General features: G+C 39.3%; 2 protein-coding genes across 2 annotated transcripts in view; both read right to left on the bottom strand.

Annotated features, from left to right (window-relative positions):
• Positions 1-207: 207 nt before the first annotated feature.
• LOC128685220 (uncharacterized) lies at positions 208-2,374 on the bottom strand. Its single transcript, XM_053771721.2, has 2 exons — positions 2,363-2,374; positions 208-1,681 (listed from the first exon to the last, which is right to left on the bottom strand). Exons 1-2 carry the CDS (start codon positions 2,372-2,374, stop codon positions 353-355), a joined length of 1,341 nt encoding a protein of 446 aa, XP_053627696.2. The 3' UTR covers positions 208-352.
• Positions 2,375-18,889: 16,515 nt separating this feature from the next.
• The window catches only part of LOC128685221 (uncharacterized PE-PGRS family protein PE_PGRS46-like), a 4,349-nt gene continuing 3,329 nt past the window's right edge, over positions 18,890-19,909 (bottom strand). The window contains exon 2 of the mRNA XM_053771722.2: positions 18,890-19,909. This exon is cut by the window's right edge and continues 255 nt beyond it. Within this exon, the coding sequence (XP_053627697.2) occupies positions 19,091-19,909 (819 nt within the window). The 3' untranslated portion in view covers positions 18,890-19,090.

Below are 19,909 nucleotides of genomic sequence, written 5' to 3'. Positions count from 1 at the left end.
ACATAAGACAAAAAAAATAAAATACTCTCTGAATTTTCTTTGTATTCTTTTGTGTATCTATGATATGAAATATATTTTGAATATAGAGAGGAAAATATATCAGTAATAATAATTAATAAGGTTGTATTTAAAAGCAGTGTTTATACTCTGTGGCTCAGGAATATGAAATATTACGATCAATCATAAATATTTATTTTTAAAATTTGTCATTCGTTATTTCGGAAGCTGCTAGACAGTTAGCAAAATGCAGGTTTCTTATAAATATATAGGATTAAAAGGAGGAAAATTAAGTTTTTAGTGCTTAAGACTCATTGCAACAAAAGGATCATTTTCGGAAAACTTGGAAACTGCCTTATGGCGTAGAGTAGAGACCAGACGGGGTGTTGGAGGGTGGCCTGTAGCCTCCAGCAGGGGCGTCCACCACTCCTGTGCTTCCTGGGGTGGAGTAGATACCAGACGGTGTGTTGGAGGGTGGCCTGTAGCCTCCAGCAGGGGCGTCCACCACTCCTGTGCTTTCTGGGGTGGAGTAGATACCAGACGGTGTGTTGGAGGGTGGCCTGTAGCCTCCAGCAGGGGCGTCCACTACTCCTGTGCTTCCTGGGGTGGAGTAGATACCAGACGGTGTGTTGGAGGGTGGCCTGTAGCCTCCAGCAGGGGTGTCCACCACTCCTGTGCTTCCTGGGGTGGAGTAAAGACCAGACGGTGTGTTAGTGGGTGGCCTGTAGCCTCCAGCAGGGGTGTCCACCACTCCTGTGCTGCCAACAAATCCACCACCTAACCCAATGTTACCTCCAAATTCACTACCTCCTCTAAGGTTACTCTCAAATCCACTATCTCCGCTAAGATTTCCATCAGAGCTTGTTTCTCCAGCAACGCTAGCACCCAGGCCAACGTTAACACTTCCAACAGTGCCTTCATGATCATCTCCACCAACACCAGCAGCTTCCCCGAAGCCACCACCTCCTATATTGACGTTGAACCCAACAGATCCTCCAATGTTTCCTCCGAATTCATTGCTACTTCCAACGTCACCAACGAAACCTCCGACACCAGCAATATTACCAGCAGCACCGCCTTCATCTCCAACAAGTTCTGCACCACTAAGGTTACCAGCAGCACCGCCTTCGCCTCCAGCAACTCCTCCAGCACCACCCAGGTTACCAGTAAGTCCTCCAGCACCAACAATGAGCTTGCCATCGGCTTGAACTGCAGAGTTGAGGGCAGTCTGGAAATCAGTACCGTCGGGCAGTGTCGGGTTGTCTCCTTCATCATAGTTGATGAAGTATACCTCGGGGTTCTTTGGCGGCGGCGCTGGAACCTCGATGACTCGCTGAGCTTCATCTGACTGTTTGTTAAGGACGTAAACGACGTGCTGCTGCCTGGGCGGCGGCACAATGATGGGCTCAGGACCCTGACCGCCTTCAGGAATGCGAATGAAAACGATGTTGTGGTTTACCTTTGGAAGTGGGATCTCTGGTAAAGGTCCATAGGTTACTTCCTGTTTAGGGGCGGTGAACACGAATAGGTTTCGGGTAACTTTCGGGGTGACACAGGTACCGTCAACGTGAAGTATTTCACCTTCCTGGCATCCTCCTTGGCCAAACTTTGGGCCAGAGGGAGAAGGCAAGTTATAGCCATCAAGTTTGGCTGACTTCGCCAAAACGAAGAACGAGAATAGCACCTGCGGGGTAAATCATTTATATAAGTATATCCTATTTTATTAAATTTAACTATTAAATGACAGTAATGATATTTTCAGACTGGAATCTAGTACTAGAGCTAAATTATACTGCATCAATATCTATACTAATTGTTATTATACAATCATATACTTTAACGTTATTGTGATATTACAGAAGTAAACCATTACTAAATATATATAACACATGTAGTATAGTGCCAGAACTTACTGACGCATATATTAAACATTTAAAAAAAATATTGAGTATTTTCAGTATGTTTTAATATATTAAGACAAGCAAATGATATTAACTAAAAAATTAAATTAATTTTACTTAATTATTTACCTTCTTACAACTGAGATTCTTAAGAGTTTATTTATATTATTCTATTTTTTTTCGTCTTTTAAGATTTATGTAAATATTAGCAATATATTAAATCTGGTATTGCTAATGAATATGGACAATTATACGTATCAATGTATCAAATATTAGCTAGTAAAGGGTGAGTCACAAGAGGTAATTACAGCCACGTAGTCACGCAAATGAAATTTGAGTATTGTCTTAATTAAGGTCAAATGTTGGAAGATTAAAGTTGTGTTGAAGGTTGTGTTTGTTGGTAGAACAATTACAGTGTTTCATGTGACACATGAGATAAGGAGAGTGAGTGAGGAAGGACTCACCAGGAGCTTCATAATGGAGTGTGGTACCAACTCAGGCTGTTCAGTTCTTTATATACTTCTTCCCTGGCCCTCACGGTTCCTCCCTCTCACTGCCCTTCCTAACTGCCAAGGCAGTACCTGGCCCTTAGTGACACTCTTGCTCCCTCTCACTACCCTTCCCACCTCCTCAGGTAGCACTCTTGGTTCCCTTGGTAGCACTCTTGGTTCCCTTGGTAGCACTCTTGGTTCCCTTGGTAGCACTCTTGGTACCCTTGGTAGCACTCTTGGTTCCCTTGGTAGCACTCTTGGTTCCCTTGGTAGCACTCTTGGTACCCTTGGTAGCACTCTTTTTTGCCTCGTTGACTTCCACTCTCCATGTAAGATTTAAAGAGATGAAATTCTTCTTTGAAGGTTACGAATTTGTACCTTCCATTGAGAACAATCACACACACACACACACACACACACACACACACACACACACACACACACACACACACACACACAAACACACACACACACACACACACACACACACACACACACACACACATACACACACACACACACACACACACACACACACACACACACACACACACACACACACACACACACACACACACACACACACAGGAGCTTGGACTCGACCCCCGCAACCTCAACTAGGTGAGTACATACACACACACATACACACACACACACACACACACACACACACACACACACACACACACACACACACACACACACACACACACACTCACACACACACACACACACACACACACACACACACACACACACACACACACACACACACACACACACACACACACACACACACACACACACACACACACACACACACACACACACATAGAGAGAGAGAGAGAGAGAGAGAGAGATAGGGGGGACATGATAACGACATACAAAATACTGAGAGGAATTGACAAGGTGGACAAAGACAGGATGTTCCAAAAATGGGACACAACAACAAAGGGACACAGTTGGAAATTGAAGACACAGATGAATCACAGGAATATTAGGGAGTATTTCTTCAGCCACAGTCAGGAAGTGGAATAGTTTGGGAAGCGATGTAGTGGAGGCAGGATCCATACATAGCTTTAAGCAGAGGTATGATAAAGCTCACGGTTCAGGGAGAGTGACCTAGTAGCGACCAGTGAAGAGGCGGGGCCAGGAACTGGGACTCGACCCTTTCAACCTCAACTAGGTGAGTACACACACACACACACACACACACACACACACACACACACACATCTTACCTTACCTTACCGATACCTTTGTAAGGAATCGTTCAAGACACTGTACACCGTGTACGTCAGGTATGCAGCACCTGTTTGGAACCCACACTTGATCAAGCACGCCAAGAAATTAGAGAAAGTGCAAAGGTTTGCGACAAGGTTAGTTCCAGAGCTAAGGGGAATGTCCTACGAAGAAAGGTTGAGGGAAATCGGCCTGACGACACTGGAAGACAGGAGGGTCAGGGAAGACATGATAACGATATACAAAATACTGCGTGGAATAGACAAGGTGGACAGAGACAGGATGTTCCAGAGAGGGGACACAGAAACAAGAGTTCACAATTGGAAGTTGAAGACCCAGACGAGACAAAGGGATGTTAGGAAGTATTTCTTCAGTCATTGAGTAGTCAGGAAGTGGAATAACCTAGAAAGTGAAGAAGTGGAGGCGGGAACCATACATAGCTTTAAGATGAGGTATGATAATGCTCATGGAGCAGGGAGAGAGAGGACCTAGTAGCACTTAGTGAAGAGGAGGGGCCAGGAGCTGAGTCTCGACCCTTGCAACCACAATTAAGTGAGTACAATTAGGTGAGTACACACACACACACACACACACACACACACACACACACAAACACACACACAAACACAAACACACACATACACACACAAACAAATTCGCACCACACACATACACATATACGTAAGGGAAAATTAACGTATTGAAAAATTAAAAGAAATCTGTGATAGTGCCTCTTTTAAATTCCTGTAATTATTATAGTTTGTGATCAAATTTTATGACCTGCGGATAAAGAAAAAAAATCTTTGTGTTATGAAAATAAATAATCATCAGAAAACCATGTAAATATAGTCGTGAGATGCTCCAATGAATAATTTTAAAATATATTTCAAATATATGGATGGCAAAATTATTATTTTAATAGTATAAGCCAGGTCAAAATGGATCATGCGGCTGGGGAATGGTCGCACCTTAGAAAACACATGGGTAAAAGAGAACAAAGTTAAATGGATGATAAACATGAATTAAAAAGAAACAACTTAGGACATGGGAGCTGCTGTGGTTATAGGACAGGAGACGTGAGGAGACATAACAACTACACAGGAATTAATGTAAAATGTGAAGAGCAGACAGGAAGAATTCCCTGCTGCTAGCAATAGGGAGAACAATAGGTCATAACTTCACACGACGTAAAAGAAAAAAGAGTTCGCTCCCCTATTCTGGTGTTCAGTCTTTTACTCTCTCTTCTTTCTCTCTCTTTCTCTTTCTCTCTCTCTTTCTTGGGGTTGATTCCAAAAACAATTAAGAATCTTAACTTTGCTTTCGCAAAGACTGATGTGTCCGGGCTGGGAAAGAAACTTGGCTTGTGAACCAGGCTACCCAGTCTATGTGGCATTTGTGTGGCCAAGTGGACTAGAGCGCTGCCTGGGAATCTTGACCGTCCCCCTTAGTAGTTTCGAATGCTGCTGACTGAGATCTTTATATATATATATATATATATATATATATATATATATATATATATATATATATATATATATATATATATATATATATATCAAACCCTAGACATTTAACTATCCCCCGGGAAGCTAGATAAGTTTCTGGAAGAGTTAATGGTGGTGGTTTTTGGTTAAATGTCTCGGGTTCGGCGATATTGATACTATTTCTCTATTTTTATTTTTAAAACTGAAATAACTATGGCCAGTATAAGAGAACATATACTGCACAGTGCGTATGCAATAACAGAGGAAGGTTGAACATTAAATAACTTAATTTCTCTGAGATGATAATGTTGTTACTCATTACCTGGACTGTCATACAGACAGGGGAGTGCAACGGACAAGTGAAGTAGCAGCAACACTCACAGTAAAAGGCATTTTTGAGCTTTCCCAGCGCTCGAATGTTATGTCCAAAGCTGGGGTGTGACTCCAAAAGGATCCTGTAGTGCTTGCTGCCTTTGCACCTCCTGATATCTGTTGCTATGCAGCTGCCACACCCTTCGAGCCCAATGTGGACGGGGTTTGTGGCAGCCTAAGGTGCCTAGCAAGACCTGGGGACAGCTAGTCCCAGAAGACGAGGAGGTACTTATACCTCCTCCATAGCAGACATTGGTCTGAGACAATCCCGAGAAAGGGAGCCAAGGCCGGGCCACCACTTGGAAAAGGCCCGGGCCGGGCGATTATACCGGCGAATCTACAAAGAGCAACTTGGACTGTTGTGTTAGTTACTAGTTGTCAAAGAAACTTCTCGATAGTGTGTGTGCTTACTCAGCTATGTGTGCTTACTCACCTATGTGTGTGTGTGTGTGTGAGGCAGAGCCAGTTATGAGTCTTCAGGAAGTGCGTGAAGCAGTTGGGTATACTGAAAGGACGCAAAGTAGCTGGGACAGATTCGATTACAAATCAGATGTTAAAAGCAGGTTGGCATGTTGTTTTAAAGTAGTTGTTGTGTTTGTTCATTACATGCAACAAAGAGGGACGGTACCTAGGGATTGGCAGAGAGCATTCGTGTTTCCTTTGGATAAGGAAAAGAGAATAAAACAAAGTGTAAGAATTATAGAGGAATAAGACTGTTGAGTACACTGGGTAAAGGGTATAGCAGAGTTATTGTTGAAAGAATTAAGGATAAGACAGAAAGCAGGTTCGAAGAGAAGCAGTGAGGATACTGTTTACTTTAAGGCATGTAAGTGAGCAATACTTAAATACAGGTAAAGACATTGTTGTTGTTTTTATCGATTTAGAAAAAAGTATGTGACAGGGTGGATAGGGCAGCAATGTGGTAGATGTTGCACATGTATACAATAGAAAATGTACTGAATAGGCTCTGGTTAGGGAACAGTGGACAGTAAGGCTCTGGTTAGGGAATGTAGGATAGTTTCCCCGTGTTTGTGATGTCACTACAGATGTTTAGCATATTTATAAATTGTCATGTATAAGAAGTGAGAGTTGAGTGTTGGGGAGACGTGTGGGATTAAAGGATAACGAATTTGATACAAAGTGGGAGTTGTCACAGTTGCTTTTTGCCGATGACACGGTGCTTTTGGGAGATGCTGAAGAGAATTTGCAAAAGTTGGCGAGGGAATTTGGGAAGGAATGTAAAAGAAGGAAATTAAAAGCAAACATAAGAGAGAGCACGGTGATGAGATTGACAAAAATCTTGAGAATGAGTATGTAGGGAGTGAGTATGGAGAAAGTAAAAATGTTTAGATATTTGGGAGTGAACTTGTCGGTGGATGGTTCTATGAGGGACGAGGTGAATTACAGAACTTAAAAAAACAGAAAAAAAGTGAATGTTTCACTGAAGTATCTATGGAGACAAAGAACTTTATCCATGAAGGCAAAATAGGAAATCTACCAGAGTATAGTGGTACCAACAATTTTATGTGGGTGTGAACCATGGGTTTTAAAGCGAGAAAGAGGCTAAAGGCAGTATAGATGTCATGTTTGAGGTCGATATGAGGAATGAATATTATGCAGCGTGGAGGTTAGAAGTTAAGAGGTCACCAAAAGTATTATTTAGAGGGCTGAGGAGGGGGGTTCTTGAGGTGGTTTGGACATTGGAGAAAAATAGTGACTAAGAGTGTATATAAATTAAAAGTGCGTTGAAGGACTGGTAGAGGAGATAGAAATGGCCTTATCAAAATGTACATATAGTTAATTGGTTGTTTTTCTACACATATGCTGCTATGTATGATAATCTAGGTAACTGTATTTTTATGTATACCTGAATAAACTTACTTATTCCTTTGAAAGGAGAAAGGTAATCTTCATTATCAAAATATAATTGATTTAATCACAGTTCCATCAGGGGCTATTGTAGACTTACGCATAAGTTTAGCTTCAAGATCATCATGAACTTAAAATACTCAAAATCTAATTTACCAGCTGAATATTACTTTCAGTTATCATTTGGCTGGACATGCGTGCAAATTAAGTTCCAGATTATAATTTATTTCTTTATTTGTAGCGCCAAACCCGTGTGAGTGACGTCCGTGTAGATCATTCAGAGAAAGGATCGCTGAAGAGTTTCATCATCAATAACAAATGTATGTAATGAGAGAAAATGTCATTTGTGTACTGGAAAGTCAGATGTGCGTGAAGGAGGTGTTCCATCATGGGATGATTGGGATGGTTTAGAAACACACGTAAGCAAACACTAGGACCGAAACGTTTTCTAATAAATAAGTCCTAGTGTTTGCTTACGTGTTTTTCTAAACCAACTTGTCGGTATTTAATACCAAGGTTTATATCAATGGTTGGGATAACTTCCGAAACCCTCAGTGGCATAGTATCAAACGTTCAAAAATGGTGCCTCCGAATCCATCAATGACAGAGCAAAATGCAAATTTGAACATTTACGTGGAAAAAAGTGCGCAGTTTTTATTCCCGTCAGCTTAACAAACACTTGATTTGGTTTCGGTACTCTAAAATTTCACTAGAACCACGTTCATACATTTCTTCCAAAAAAGCACCCGTAGGATATTTTAAATTTATTATCTACTCTCTTATACACTATAAATATTATTGAAGACGGCACGTAACTCATTATAATTGTAACCGACCACAATGACAACTTCACTTTGCAATGAGTATCAACATCCATCATCTTCCTGACTCTGCATTAGTGTGGAGAGCGGCCGTGTTTGGCAGGGTCACGCACATCTGCTGTATCATGTGACTCCTCCCAGTCATGCTGCCACATTGAAATGCATGTGTAGCCTCGCGGTGTAGTGTTGGTTAATGGCTCCGGCTACGCCCATACTTGTTACGAGTGCCTCTGATACACACTACAGCACAGTGTTTAAGAATGTGTTGTCTAACTTCTTTGGGTTATCCTTGGTAATGTACACATATGTTACTATGTATGATAATTGCACTTAAGTGGATGTCAGTGTCTTGATTAAAGAGTGAGTGAATGTGAGGTATCTAGTTGGAACCTCACATTCATTCACATGTTAGAGGAATATTGTCAGTAATGTTGACAGGAATATAAGAGGGATATTCCCAGCAATAGTGAGAGTTCTACGAATATAAAGTATCCAAGTTAGTTTTAATATTATTATGACAGTACTCACGAGTTCTGTAATCTGCTTGTTACAATGACTGCTGAGATATATGCAGTCCACTGACAGTCTTCAGATACATGCAGTACACTGACAGTCTTTAGATGCATGCAGTACACTGACAGTCTTTAGATGCATGCAGTACACTGACAGTCTTTAGATGCATGCAGTACACTGACAGTCTTTAGATGCATGCAGTACACTGACAGTCTTTAGATACATGTAGTCCACTGACAGTCTTTAGATGCAGGCAGTACACTGACAGTCTTTAGATGCATGCAGTACACTTACAGTCTTTAGATGCATGCAGTACACTGACAGTCTTTAGATGCATGCAGTACACTGACAGTCTTTAGATGCATGCAGTACACTGACAGTCTTTAGATGCATGCAGTACACTGACAGTCTTTAGATGCATGCAGTACACTGACAGTCTTTAGATATATGCAGTACACTGACAGTCTTTAGATGCATGCAGTACACTGACAGTCTTTAGATACATGTAGTCCACTGACAGTCTTTAGATGCAGGCAGTACACTGACAGTCTTTAGATGCAGGCAGTACACTGACAGTCTTTAGATGCATGCAGTACACTGACAGTCTTTAGATGCATGCAGTACACTGACAGTCTTTAGATGCATGCAGTACACTGACAGTCTTCAGATACATGCAGTCCACTGACAGCCTTTAGATGCATACAGTCCACTGACAGTCTTCAGATGAACATTAAAATGGTATAAAATACCGACAGGTTGTTAGGTAAGACACATATGCAACAGTTAGGTATCTTTATTATGAAACGTTTCGCCTACACAGTAGGCTTCTTCAGTCAAGTACAGAAAAGTTGATAGAAGCAGAAGATACTTGAAGACGATGTAATCAGTCCATCACCCTTAAAGTACTTTAAGGGTGATGGACGTTTCATAATAAAGATACCTAACTGTTGCATATGTGTCTTACCTAACAGTCTTCAGATGCATGCAGTACACTGACAGTCTTTAGATACATGCAGTCCACTGACAGTCTTTAGATGCGCGCGATCAAATGTAATTCCCCAATCATTACAATAACTCTGACTGCGTCTTGTATTCTGCGTTTTGTAAACGTTAACAGTTTTATGTATCACTTCAATACACTCGACATAAGACTAACGTATTTACTAAAGAAGATACATTATAGAGGGATTGAAAAAATTCAAAGTATACAGTATATGCACTAAGAAATTTACACTTTTCAGTCCATACATATCCTTATAATCAAATAAAATAGCGTTTGAAAATAAGTGTCGTATATCAGATTACATTTTTAACTAATAAAGTCAAATGCATAATAAAAGCAATTATATATATACCATTTGACGCCAGATTTGATGGCATTATTATTACTCTAGTGATGGGTAAGCGCTAAACTCGTAGGAGTCATTCAGAGACTGGGAAATGAGAGACAGTTAGGTTTGATCCAAGGAAAGGGGAGGGGTAACTCCAGTTCTTTGGATCAAGAGCTCTTCATCAGCATCATCATATATGCCAGGTGGTCAGATGTATATTCAACCTTCAGCTTGACTGATACAAAATTCGTAGGTCTATATACATTATAACTTGATGTGTAAATGTTCTTATCTGCGTTCAAGTTATCATAGTAAGTTACCATAGTAAGATACTTTAGTAACTTACCATGGTAACTTACCATAGTAACTTACCATAGTAACTTACCATAGTAACTTACCATAGTAACTTACCATAGTAACTTACCATAGTAACTTACCATAGTAACTTACCATAGTAACTTACTATGGTAGCTTACTAAGGTATCTTACTATGGTGACTTGAGCGCAGATAGTAACTTACCATAGTAAGTTTCCATAGTAACTTACCATAGTAAGTTACCATAGTAAGTTACCATAGTAATTTACCATAGTAAGTTACCAAAGTAACTTATCATAGTAAGTTACCATAGTAAGCTACCATTGTAACTTACCATAGTAACTTACCATAGTAACTTACCATAGTAACTTACCATAGTAACTTACCATAGTAACTTATCGTAGTAAGTTACCATAGTAACTTACCATAGTAAGTTACCATAGTAAGTTACCATAGTAAATTACTATAGTAAGCTACCATTGTAACTTACCATAGTAAGTTACCATAGTAACTTACCATAGTAAGCTACCATAGTAACTTACCATAGTAAGTTACCATATTAACTTACCATAGTAAGTTACCATAGTAACTTACCATAGTAAGTTACCATAGTAACTTACCATAGTAAGCTACCATTGTAACTTACCATAGTAAGTTACCATAGTAAGTTACCATTGTAAGTTACCATAGTAACTTACCATAGTAAGTTACCATAGTAACTTACCATAGTAACTTACCATAGTAAGTTACCATAGCAAGTTACCATAGTAAGTTACCATAGCAAGTTACCATAGTAAGTTACCATAGTAAGTTACCATAGTAAGTTACCATAGCAAGTTACCATAGTAAGTTACCATAGTAACTTACCATAGTAAGTTACCATAGTAAGTTACCATAGTAAGTTACCATAGCAAGTTACCATAGTAAGTTACCATAACAAGTTACCATAGTAAGTTACGATAGTAAGTTACCATAGTAAGTTACCATAGTAAGTTACCATAGTAAGATATCTTAGTAAGTTACCATAGCAAGTTACCATAGTAAGTTACCATAGCAAGTTACCATAGTATGTTACCATAGTAAGTTACGATAGCAAGTTACCATAGTAAGTTACCATAACAAGTTACCATAGTAAGTTACGATAGTAAGTTACCATAGTAAGTTACCATAGTAAGTTACCATAGTAAGATATCTTAGTAAGTTACCATAGCAAGTTACCATAGTAAGTTACCATAGCAAGTTACCATAGTATGTTACCATAGTAAGTTACGATAGCAAGTTACCATAGTAAGTTACCATAGCAAGTTACCATAGTAAGTTACCATAGCAAGTTACCATAGTAAGTTACCATAGCAAGTTACCATAGCAAGTTACCGTAGTAAGTTACCATAGTAAGTTACCATAGCAAGTTACCATAGTAAGTTATCATAGTAAGTTACCATAGCAAGTTACCATAGTAAGATACCTTAGTAAGTTACCATAGCAAGTTACCATAGTAAGATACCTTAGTAAGTTACCATAGCAAGTTACCATAGTAAGTTACCATAGTAAGTTACCAAAGTAACTTACCATAGTAAGTTATAAATCCACTCAAGAGCATAATTGCATTCTTATAATACCTACGTTAATTAATTGACTGTACTTATAACATTGCTAATACTAATAACATTACTAATGCTTTAAACATGCAAAACGTTTTGTTACCCATCTTTCATATTGCTTCTTGGCTCGTTTTAACAGTTTATGTAAAACGGCTGTTATTCTGTATCCAGGACTTCTTTTGTCCTGATCAGTTATATTAGTTTTATTAGGTAGGAATAAGTCACTCTAACATGGAACCCGTAAGAAATATGTATTAATGCATTTTGTATTCGGTTTCTGAATATTTGTAGCATACCTTGCATCTCCAGTAAGCATGTTGCTGGAGTTGAGTTAATGTAAGAGTCAGATGTAGTGATGGCGTGGAATCAGTAATGATCATGAAATTAAACCAGTTTTAATACGATAAATTTAGTGTCATTGCAATGGCAAATAGGTCAGTGTATAATGAAATACATGAAGCTATAACCGATGAATATCTTAAATATATTTAACAAATTCTTGATCAGTGGGTTTCAATCTTGTCTGAAGCCATTTTGGCAGCGCAGAATATTAGAATTTAATCGGAGTGTTCAACAAATAACTTGATCCCAATGCTGAGCAGGATTATTGAAAAAGTAACTTCCTCGTAATCACGGACTTGATTATTTCAGGCGTTACACGCATGTTGGAGTTACTGCAGCTCATTTGTACTCTTTTTTGGACTTCTGTAGCAGTTCACTATTCTAAGTAATGAAGAGTTACTTTTAGCAGCTGAACAATTTCAGCGTCATTGCAGCAGTGAAATCTCCAAAGAGCTCTGTAACAAGGTCATCTTTCTGGAACGAATATATTAGACGAACATTAACTAGAATGCAGACCAAAGAAATTATTGCAAGAGAAACTTTATCCTAATATTACAACTGCACTGCGAATTTTAAGTGAGCTCACCAACCTCTGTGGCTTCATGTGAACGCACCTTCAGTGTGTTGAAGCAAATGAAGAATTATAACAAGTCCACTACTGAAGAAGAACGTTAGAGTGGGCTCGCCAGGCTGAACATTAACTCTGGCCGCGGCACGGGTGGGGTCAGAACCCATGCTGATCTGGTCCTAAAACTCCAGGCCAATGCGTAAGCCACTCACTCACCATGGGTTCTAACTCCATCCGTTCTGTAGTTTGTTTGCAATCGTGTTATTACGATTTCGTGAGTCAAATCTGACATTGCACGAAAATTTTATTGTACTCATAATAATAGTAATGTCTTCGGAGATAAGTTGAACAAAAACGCTTAATAAATAAATGAAATGTTCAAATTTTGTGTCATTGTTATTTGTTGCGTTATTTGATTTTGCACATTTTTATGATACTTTGGGCGCCGATTTTTCAGTCATTAAACTAAAAAATTATTTTGTATTTCGTGCATTCTGTATTTATGAAGTCGCAAAGGCTTCGAAGACTAACCAGAAGGGTTCTTTCAGGTATACAGAAGTAAGATTAGGGACAAGATAGGTCCACTAAGAGTAACTCAGGTCAGGTCACTGACAGTGATAAGGATATGTGTGAAATTTTCAACAATCACCTGGATTCCCAAAATCTGCACAATCCAGGGCAACATGGGTTCAGGGCAGGTCGCTCCTGCCTCTCACAACTACTGGATCACTATGATATGGCCTTGGATGCACTGGAAGAAAATCAGAATGCAGATGTAATATACACAGACTTTGCAAAATCATTTGACAAATGCGATCATGGCGTAATAGCCCATAAAATACGTGCTAAAGGAATAACTGGGAAAGTGGGGAGATGGATCTTCAACTTCCTAACAAATCGAACACAAAGAGTAGTGGTCAACAGAGTTAAATCGGAGGCTGCCATAGTGAAGAGCTCTGTTCCACAAGGCACAGTACTCGCCCCCATCTTATTCCTTATCCTCATATCAGACATAAACAGAGATATACACCACAGCACCGTATCATCCTTTGCGGATGATACTAGGATCTGCATGAGGCTGTCATCTGCTGAGGACGCGGTTAACCTCCAAGAAGATATAAACAAACTTTTCCAGTGGGCAACGGTAAACAATATGATGTTCAATGAGGACAAATTCCAACTACTCCGTTATGGAAAACTGGAGGAGATAATAACTAGAACAGAGTATACTACTGACTCCGGCCATACAATAGAGCGGAAAAATAATGTAAGGGACCTGGGAGTAGTAATGTCTGAGGATCTCACTTTCAAGGATCACAACAGTGCCACGATCGCACGTGCAAAGAAAATGATAGGATGGATAATGAGAACTTTCAAAACGAGAGATGCCAAGCCCATGATGATCCTTTTCAAATCACTTGTTCTCTCTAGGCTGGAATACTGCTGTACATTAACATCTCCATTCAAAGCAGGTGAAATCGCAGATCTAGAGAGTGTACAGAGATCCTTTACTGCACGTATAAGTTCTGTCAAGCACCTTAACTACTGGGAACGCTTGGAAGCACTTGACTTGTACTCGTTGGAACGCAGGAGGGAGAGATATATCATAATCTACACTTGGAAAATCTTGGAAGGAATGGTCCCAAATCTGCACACAGAAATCACTCCCTACGAAAGTAAAAGACTGGGCAGGCGATGCAAAAGGCCCCCAATAAAAAGTAGGGGCGCCATTGGTACACTAAGGGAAAACACCATAAGTGTCCGGGGCCCAAGACTGTTCAACAGCCTCCCATCAAGCATTAGGGGAATTGCCAATAAACCCCTGGCTGCCTTCAAGAGAGAGCTGGACAGATACCTAAAGTCAGTGCCGGATCAGCCGGGCTGTGGCTCGTACGTTGGACTGCGTGCGGCCAGCAGTAACAGCCTAGTTGATCAGGCCCTGATCCATCGGGAGGCCTGGTCATGGACCTGGTCGCGGGGGCGTTGATCCCCGGAATAACCTCCAGGTAACCTCAGTTTTTACTCAGGAAAATACTAGCGAAATTCCAGAAATAATAAATTTTGTAGAACAGGACGATAATAAACTATGAACGATTGGAGTAACTAGTGACATGGTCCTCAGACAAATAGAGAAATTAAAACCTAACGAATCCCCAGGTCCTGATGAACTGTTTGCAAGGGTTTTAAAGGAATGTAAAGAGGAACTTAGCAAATCTATGGCTAATTTTTTCAACATATCACTACAAACTGGCATAGTGCCAGATAAGTGGAAAATGGCAAATGTAATACCTATTTACAAGGCAGGTGACAAGTCCTTAGCTTCGAACTATAGACCAATAAGCCTTACATCTATAGTGGGAAAATTTATGGAATCCATAATATCCGAGGCAAATCGTAGCCATCTTGGAAGGCATTAATTGATTAATGAATCTCAACACGGTTTTACAAAGGGGCGTTCCTGTCTTACGAATTTACTAACTTTTTTCACTAAGGTATTTGAGGAGGTAGATCATGGTATTCAATATGATATTGTGTATATGGACTTCAGTAAGGCTTTTGATAGAGTTCCACATCAGAGGCTACTGAGGAAACTTAAGGCACACGGAATAGAAAGAGAATTTTTTTTCCTGGGTAGAGGCATGGTTGACAAATAGGCAGCAGAGTGTTTGCATGAATGGGGAGAAATCAGAATGGGGGCACGTCACAAGCAGTATTCCACATGAGTCAGTGTTGGCCCCCTTGTTGTTCACAATTTACATACATGACTTAGATGAGGGAATAAATAGCGACATAAGCAAATTTGCTGATGACACCAAAATAGGCCGTCCACTTCATTCTAATGAGGACAATAGAGCACTCCAGGATGATTTGAATAGACTTACGCAGTGTTCAGAAAAATGACAGATGCAGTTTAATATAAACGAATGCAAAGTTCTAAATGTTGGACAGGAAAATAACCATACCACATGTAAACTAACTAGTGTAGATCTTAATATTACTGATTGCGAAAAGGATTTAGGAGTTCTGGTTACCGGTAATCTAAAACGAAGACAACAGTGCATTAGTGTTCGCAATAAAGCTAACAAAATCCCTGGCTTCATATCAGGACGTATAAATAATAGAAGTCCTCAAGTTGTTCTTCAACTCTATATATCTTTGGTTAGGCCTCATTTAGATTATGCTGCACAGTTCTGGTCACTGAATTACAGAATGGATATAAAAGCTCTGGAAATCGTACAGAGGAGGATGACAAAGTTGATCCCATGTATCAGAAATCTTCCCTGTGAGGATAGACTGAAGGCCCTGAATCTGCACTCCCTAGAAAAGCGTAGAATTAGCGGGGATATGATTGAGGTGTATAAATGGAAAACAGGAATAAATAAAGGGGATGTAAATAGCGTGCTAAAAATATCCAGCCAAGACAGGACTCGCAGCAATGGCTTTAAGCTGGAAAATTCAGATTCAGGAAGGATATTGGAAAGCATTGGTTTGGTAATAGAGTTGTGGATGAGTGGAACAAACTCCCGAGTACCGTAATAGAAGCTAAGACGTTGTGTAGTTTTAAAAATAGGTTGGATAAATACATGAGTGGGTGTGAGTTGGACCTGACTAGCTTGTGCTACTAGGTCAAATGCCGTATTCGTTCCTTAAGTGAACGTGACCTGACCTGACTAGGTTGGATTGGTTTAAGCCGGTGGGAGACTTGGACCTGCCTCGCGTGGGCCAGTAGGCCTGCTTGCAGTGTTGCTTCTGTCTTATGATCTTATATGTACGTTATATATATATATATATATATATATATATATATATATATATATATATATATATATATATATATATATATATATATATATATATATATATGTCGTGCCGAATATGTAAAACTGGTCAATTAGTAAGAACTCTTTTAAAATTAAGTCCTTTCCAAAATTTTCTCTTATACGTTTAAAGATATATGTTTTTTCGTTAATGTTAATGTAAAAAATTTAATTTTGCTCCAAAAGAATCTTAGAAAACTTACCTAACCTTATTATAACAAGAGCAATTTATTTTAGCCTAACCCAGCTAAATATATTTTAGATTTGTTTACAATAATTTAATACTAAAAAAACACAATGAAATATATTTTTTTCGTTAGATTCAGAATGATTTTGGCGAAATTATTGCATACACAAATTTTCGCTTGTCCTATATTGCAAGATGAGCGTTGCTATTTAAGCCAAGATCGCAAGTTCTGCCTATTCGGCACGACATATATATATACATATATATATATATATATATATATATATATATATATATATATATATATATATATATGTGTATATATATATATATATATATATATATATATATATATATATATATATGTATATATATATATATATATATATATATATATATATATATGTATATATATATATATATATATATATATATATATATATATATATATATATATATATATATATATATATATATATATATATATATATATATATATATATATATATATATATATATATATATATATATGCAAAACAACCACTTCAAATTTTTTTTTATTTTCACCAAAATTTCTTGACAGTGCCTCTCCCACTCTATCATCTGCTCTCCTTTTGAACTCTCTCACCACTCTCTTCACTTTTCTTTTACTCTCCATGTACTCTGCTCTTCTTACAACAATTCTGCTTTGTAAAAATCTCTCATAAGCTACCTTTTTCTCTTTTATCACACCCTTTACTTCATCATTCCACCAGTCACTCCTCTTTCCTCCTGCACCCACCCTCCTATAGCCACAAACTTCTGCCCCACATTCTAATGCTGCATTTTTAAAACTATCCAAACTCTCTTCAACCCCTCCCCCCACTACCCATACTAGCACTAGTTCACCTTTCTGCCAATAGTTGCTTATGTCTCACCCTAACTTCCTCCTCCCTTAGTTTATTTACTTTCATCTTTCTCTCTTACTTGCTGTTGCCATTTTCCTTTTGTCTCATCTACCTCTTACTCTAACTGTAGCTACAAGTAAATAATGATCCGACATATCTGTTGCCCTTCTGTAAACAAGTATATCCTGAGGCCTACCCATCAACCTTTACATAATCTAACAAACTACTTTCATTAAGTAGTATATCATACCTTGTATACTTATTTATCATCTTTTTTATAAAATATGTATTACTTATTACCAAACCCCCTTCTACACATAGTTCAGTTACAGGCTCCCCGTTTTCTTTTACCCCTGGCACCCCAGATTTACCTACTACTCCCTCCATAACATTTTTACCAACTTGCATTGAGATCCCCAGCCACTTGGTTCAATACTCCCCACACACTCAACATTTGCCAAAATCTCTCTCTCTCCTCTACACTTCTTTCTTCTCCAGGTTCATAAATTTACACTTACTATAACCCACTTTTCATATCCAACCCTTATTTTACTCCATATAATCCTTGAATAAATAAATATTCATTTTCAATTTTAGATGCTCAAAATCGTGTGCTGTATCTACTCATTACAATATGCAAAGCGAGGGTAAGAAAAGTTTTCTAATAAAAAAAAATATATATTCATATTCATGAACATTGAACGCGAAAGAACTTGGAAGAGTTTCTCGCTACTTGATCAACAAGGTGTTGCCTGCGAGACCACATTCGTCTGCTTGATAAATCCGTATAAACACCGAAAGTTTATGTCACATTATTATTTATTTATTATTAAAGATTCGCTGATATTCTCCCGGCCCGGGCCTTTTACAAGTGGTGGCCCGGCCTTGGCTCCCTCTCTAGGGAGTTTCTGAGACCTAAGTCTCCCATGGGAGGAGGCACAAGTATCCCCTTATCTTATGTCATATTAATTATCTTTCTGGGATAATTGTTGCAGTTTCAGATTTTTCATTCGACCCAGGTAACATATGGAAACAATGTTAGGTTTAACAAGTTTAATGTTGGATCTACATGTGACAACATAACGTATTTCAGAACTGACTAGAGGGCGCAAGCGCTGTGCATTCCAGTATATAGATATATATTTAAAAAAACATAACAAGTGAATTATTGAACTTGCTTATAAAGACGACGAGGAACGGGAGAAAGTCGTCGATGACACAGTCTCGTTCCTCGAAGTTCTTATACACATATAACTCTGTTGATGAACAGATAACAATTATGTAAAGGTAGACTGGTGTTCATACGAACGTTAGCATAAGGAACTTAAGTCAAATCTTGTGATAAATGGTTTAAGGGATAGTGTATAGACTAGGTGGTGTGTTAATGTTGTTGGGAGGAGAGCTGTAACTATCACCAGAGGTGGCCACAACACCTGCACTGCCACCCAAACCTCCGCTACCACCACTGTTACCACCAATGCCAACAATATTCTCACTGTAACTACTGACACCACCAAGGTTACCACCAAAACCTCCAGTGCCACCACTGTTACCACTTCCGCCAATGTTCCCACTAAAACTACTGGTACTACCAATATTACCACCAAAACCACTGCTACCACCAATGTTACTACCAAAACCCCCAACTCCCCCACTGTTACCACCAAAACCATTACCCACACCAATGTTACCACCTAAACCGCTCTCTCCAGCCAACCTGATGCTAGCACCTCCTCCGTGACCAGAATTAGCACCAAAACCGCTTCCTCCAACATTTCCACTGAATCCACCCACACCTCTGAAATCACCAGCAATTCCACCACCACCTAGGTTACCAGCGGCACCGCCTTCGCCTCCACCTAATGCTGCACTACCTAGATTACCAGCAGCACCGCCTTCGCCTCCAGCAAGTCCTCCAGCACCAACAATGAGCTGACCATTGGCTTGGACTGCAGAGTTGAGAGCAGTCTGGAAGTCAATACCACCTGGTAAGGTCGGGTTTTCTCCCTCGTTATAGTTGATAAAGAACACCTCTGGGCTCCTAGCCGGCTGCGCTGGAACCTCAATAACTCGCTGAGCCTCGGTTGCCTTTTTATTTAGGACGTAGACGATGTTCTGCTGTCTAGGAGGCGGCACAATGATGGGCTCTGGACCCAGACTCTGTTCAGG

Source organism: Cherax quadricarinatus, chromosome 8 (genome assembly GCF_038502225.1).
Source record: "Cherax quadricarinatus isolate ZL_2023a chromosome 8, ASM3850222v1, whole genome shotgun sequence".
In the NCBI taxonomy this organism is placed as follows: Eukaryota; Metazoa; Arthropoda; class Malacostraca; order Decapoda; family Parastacidae; genus Cherax; species Cherax quadricarinatus.
This window is presented reverse-complemented; position numbering and strand designations above follow the sequence as displayed.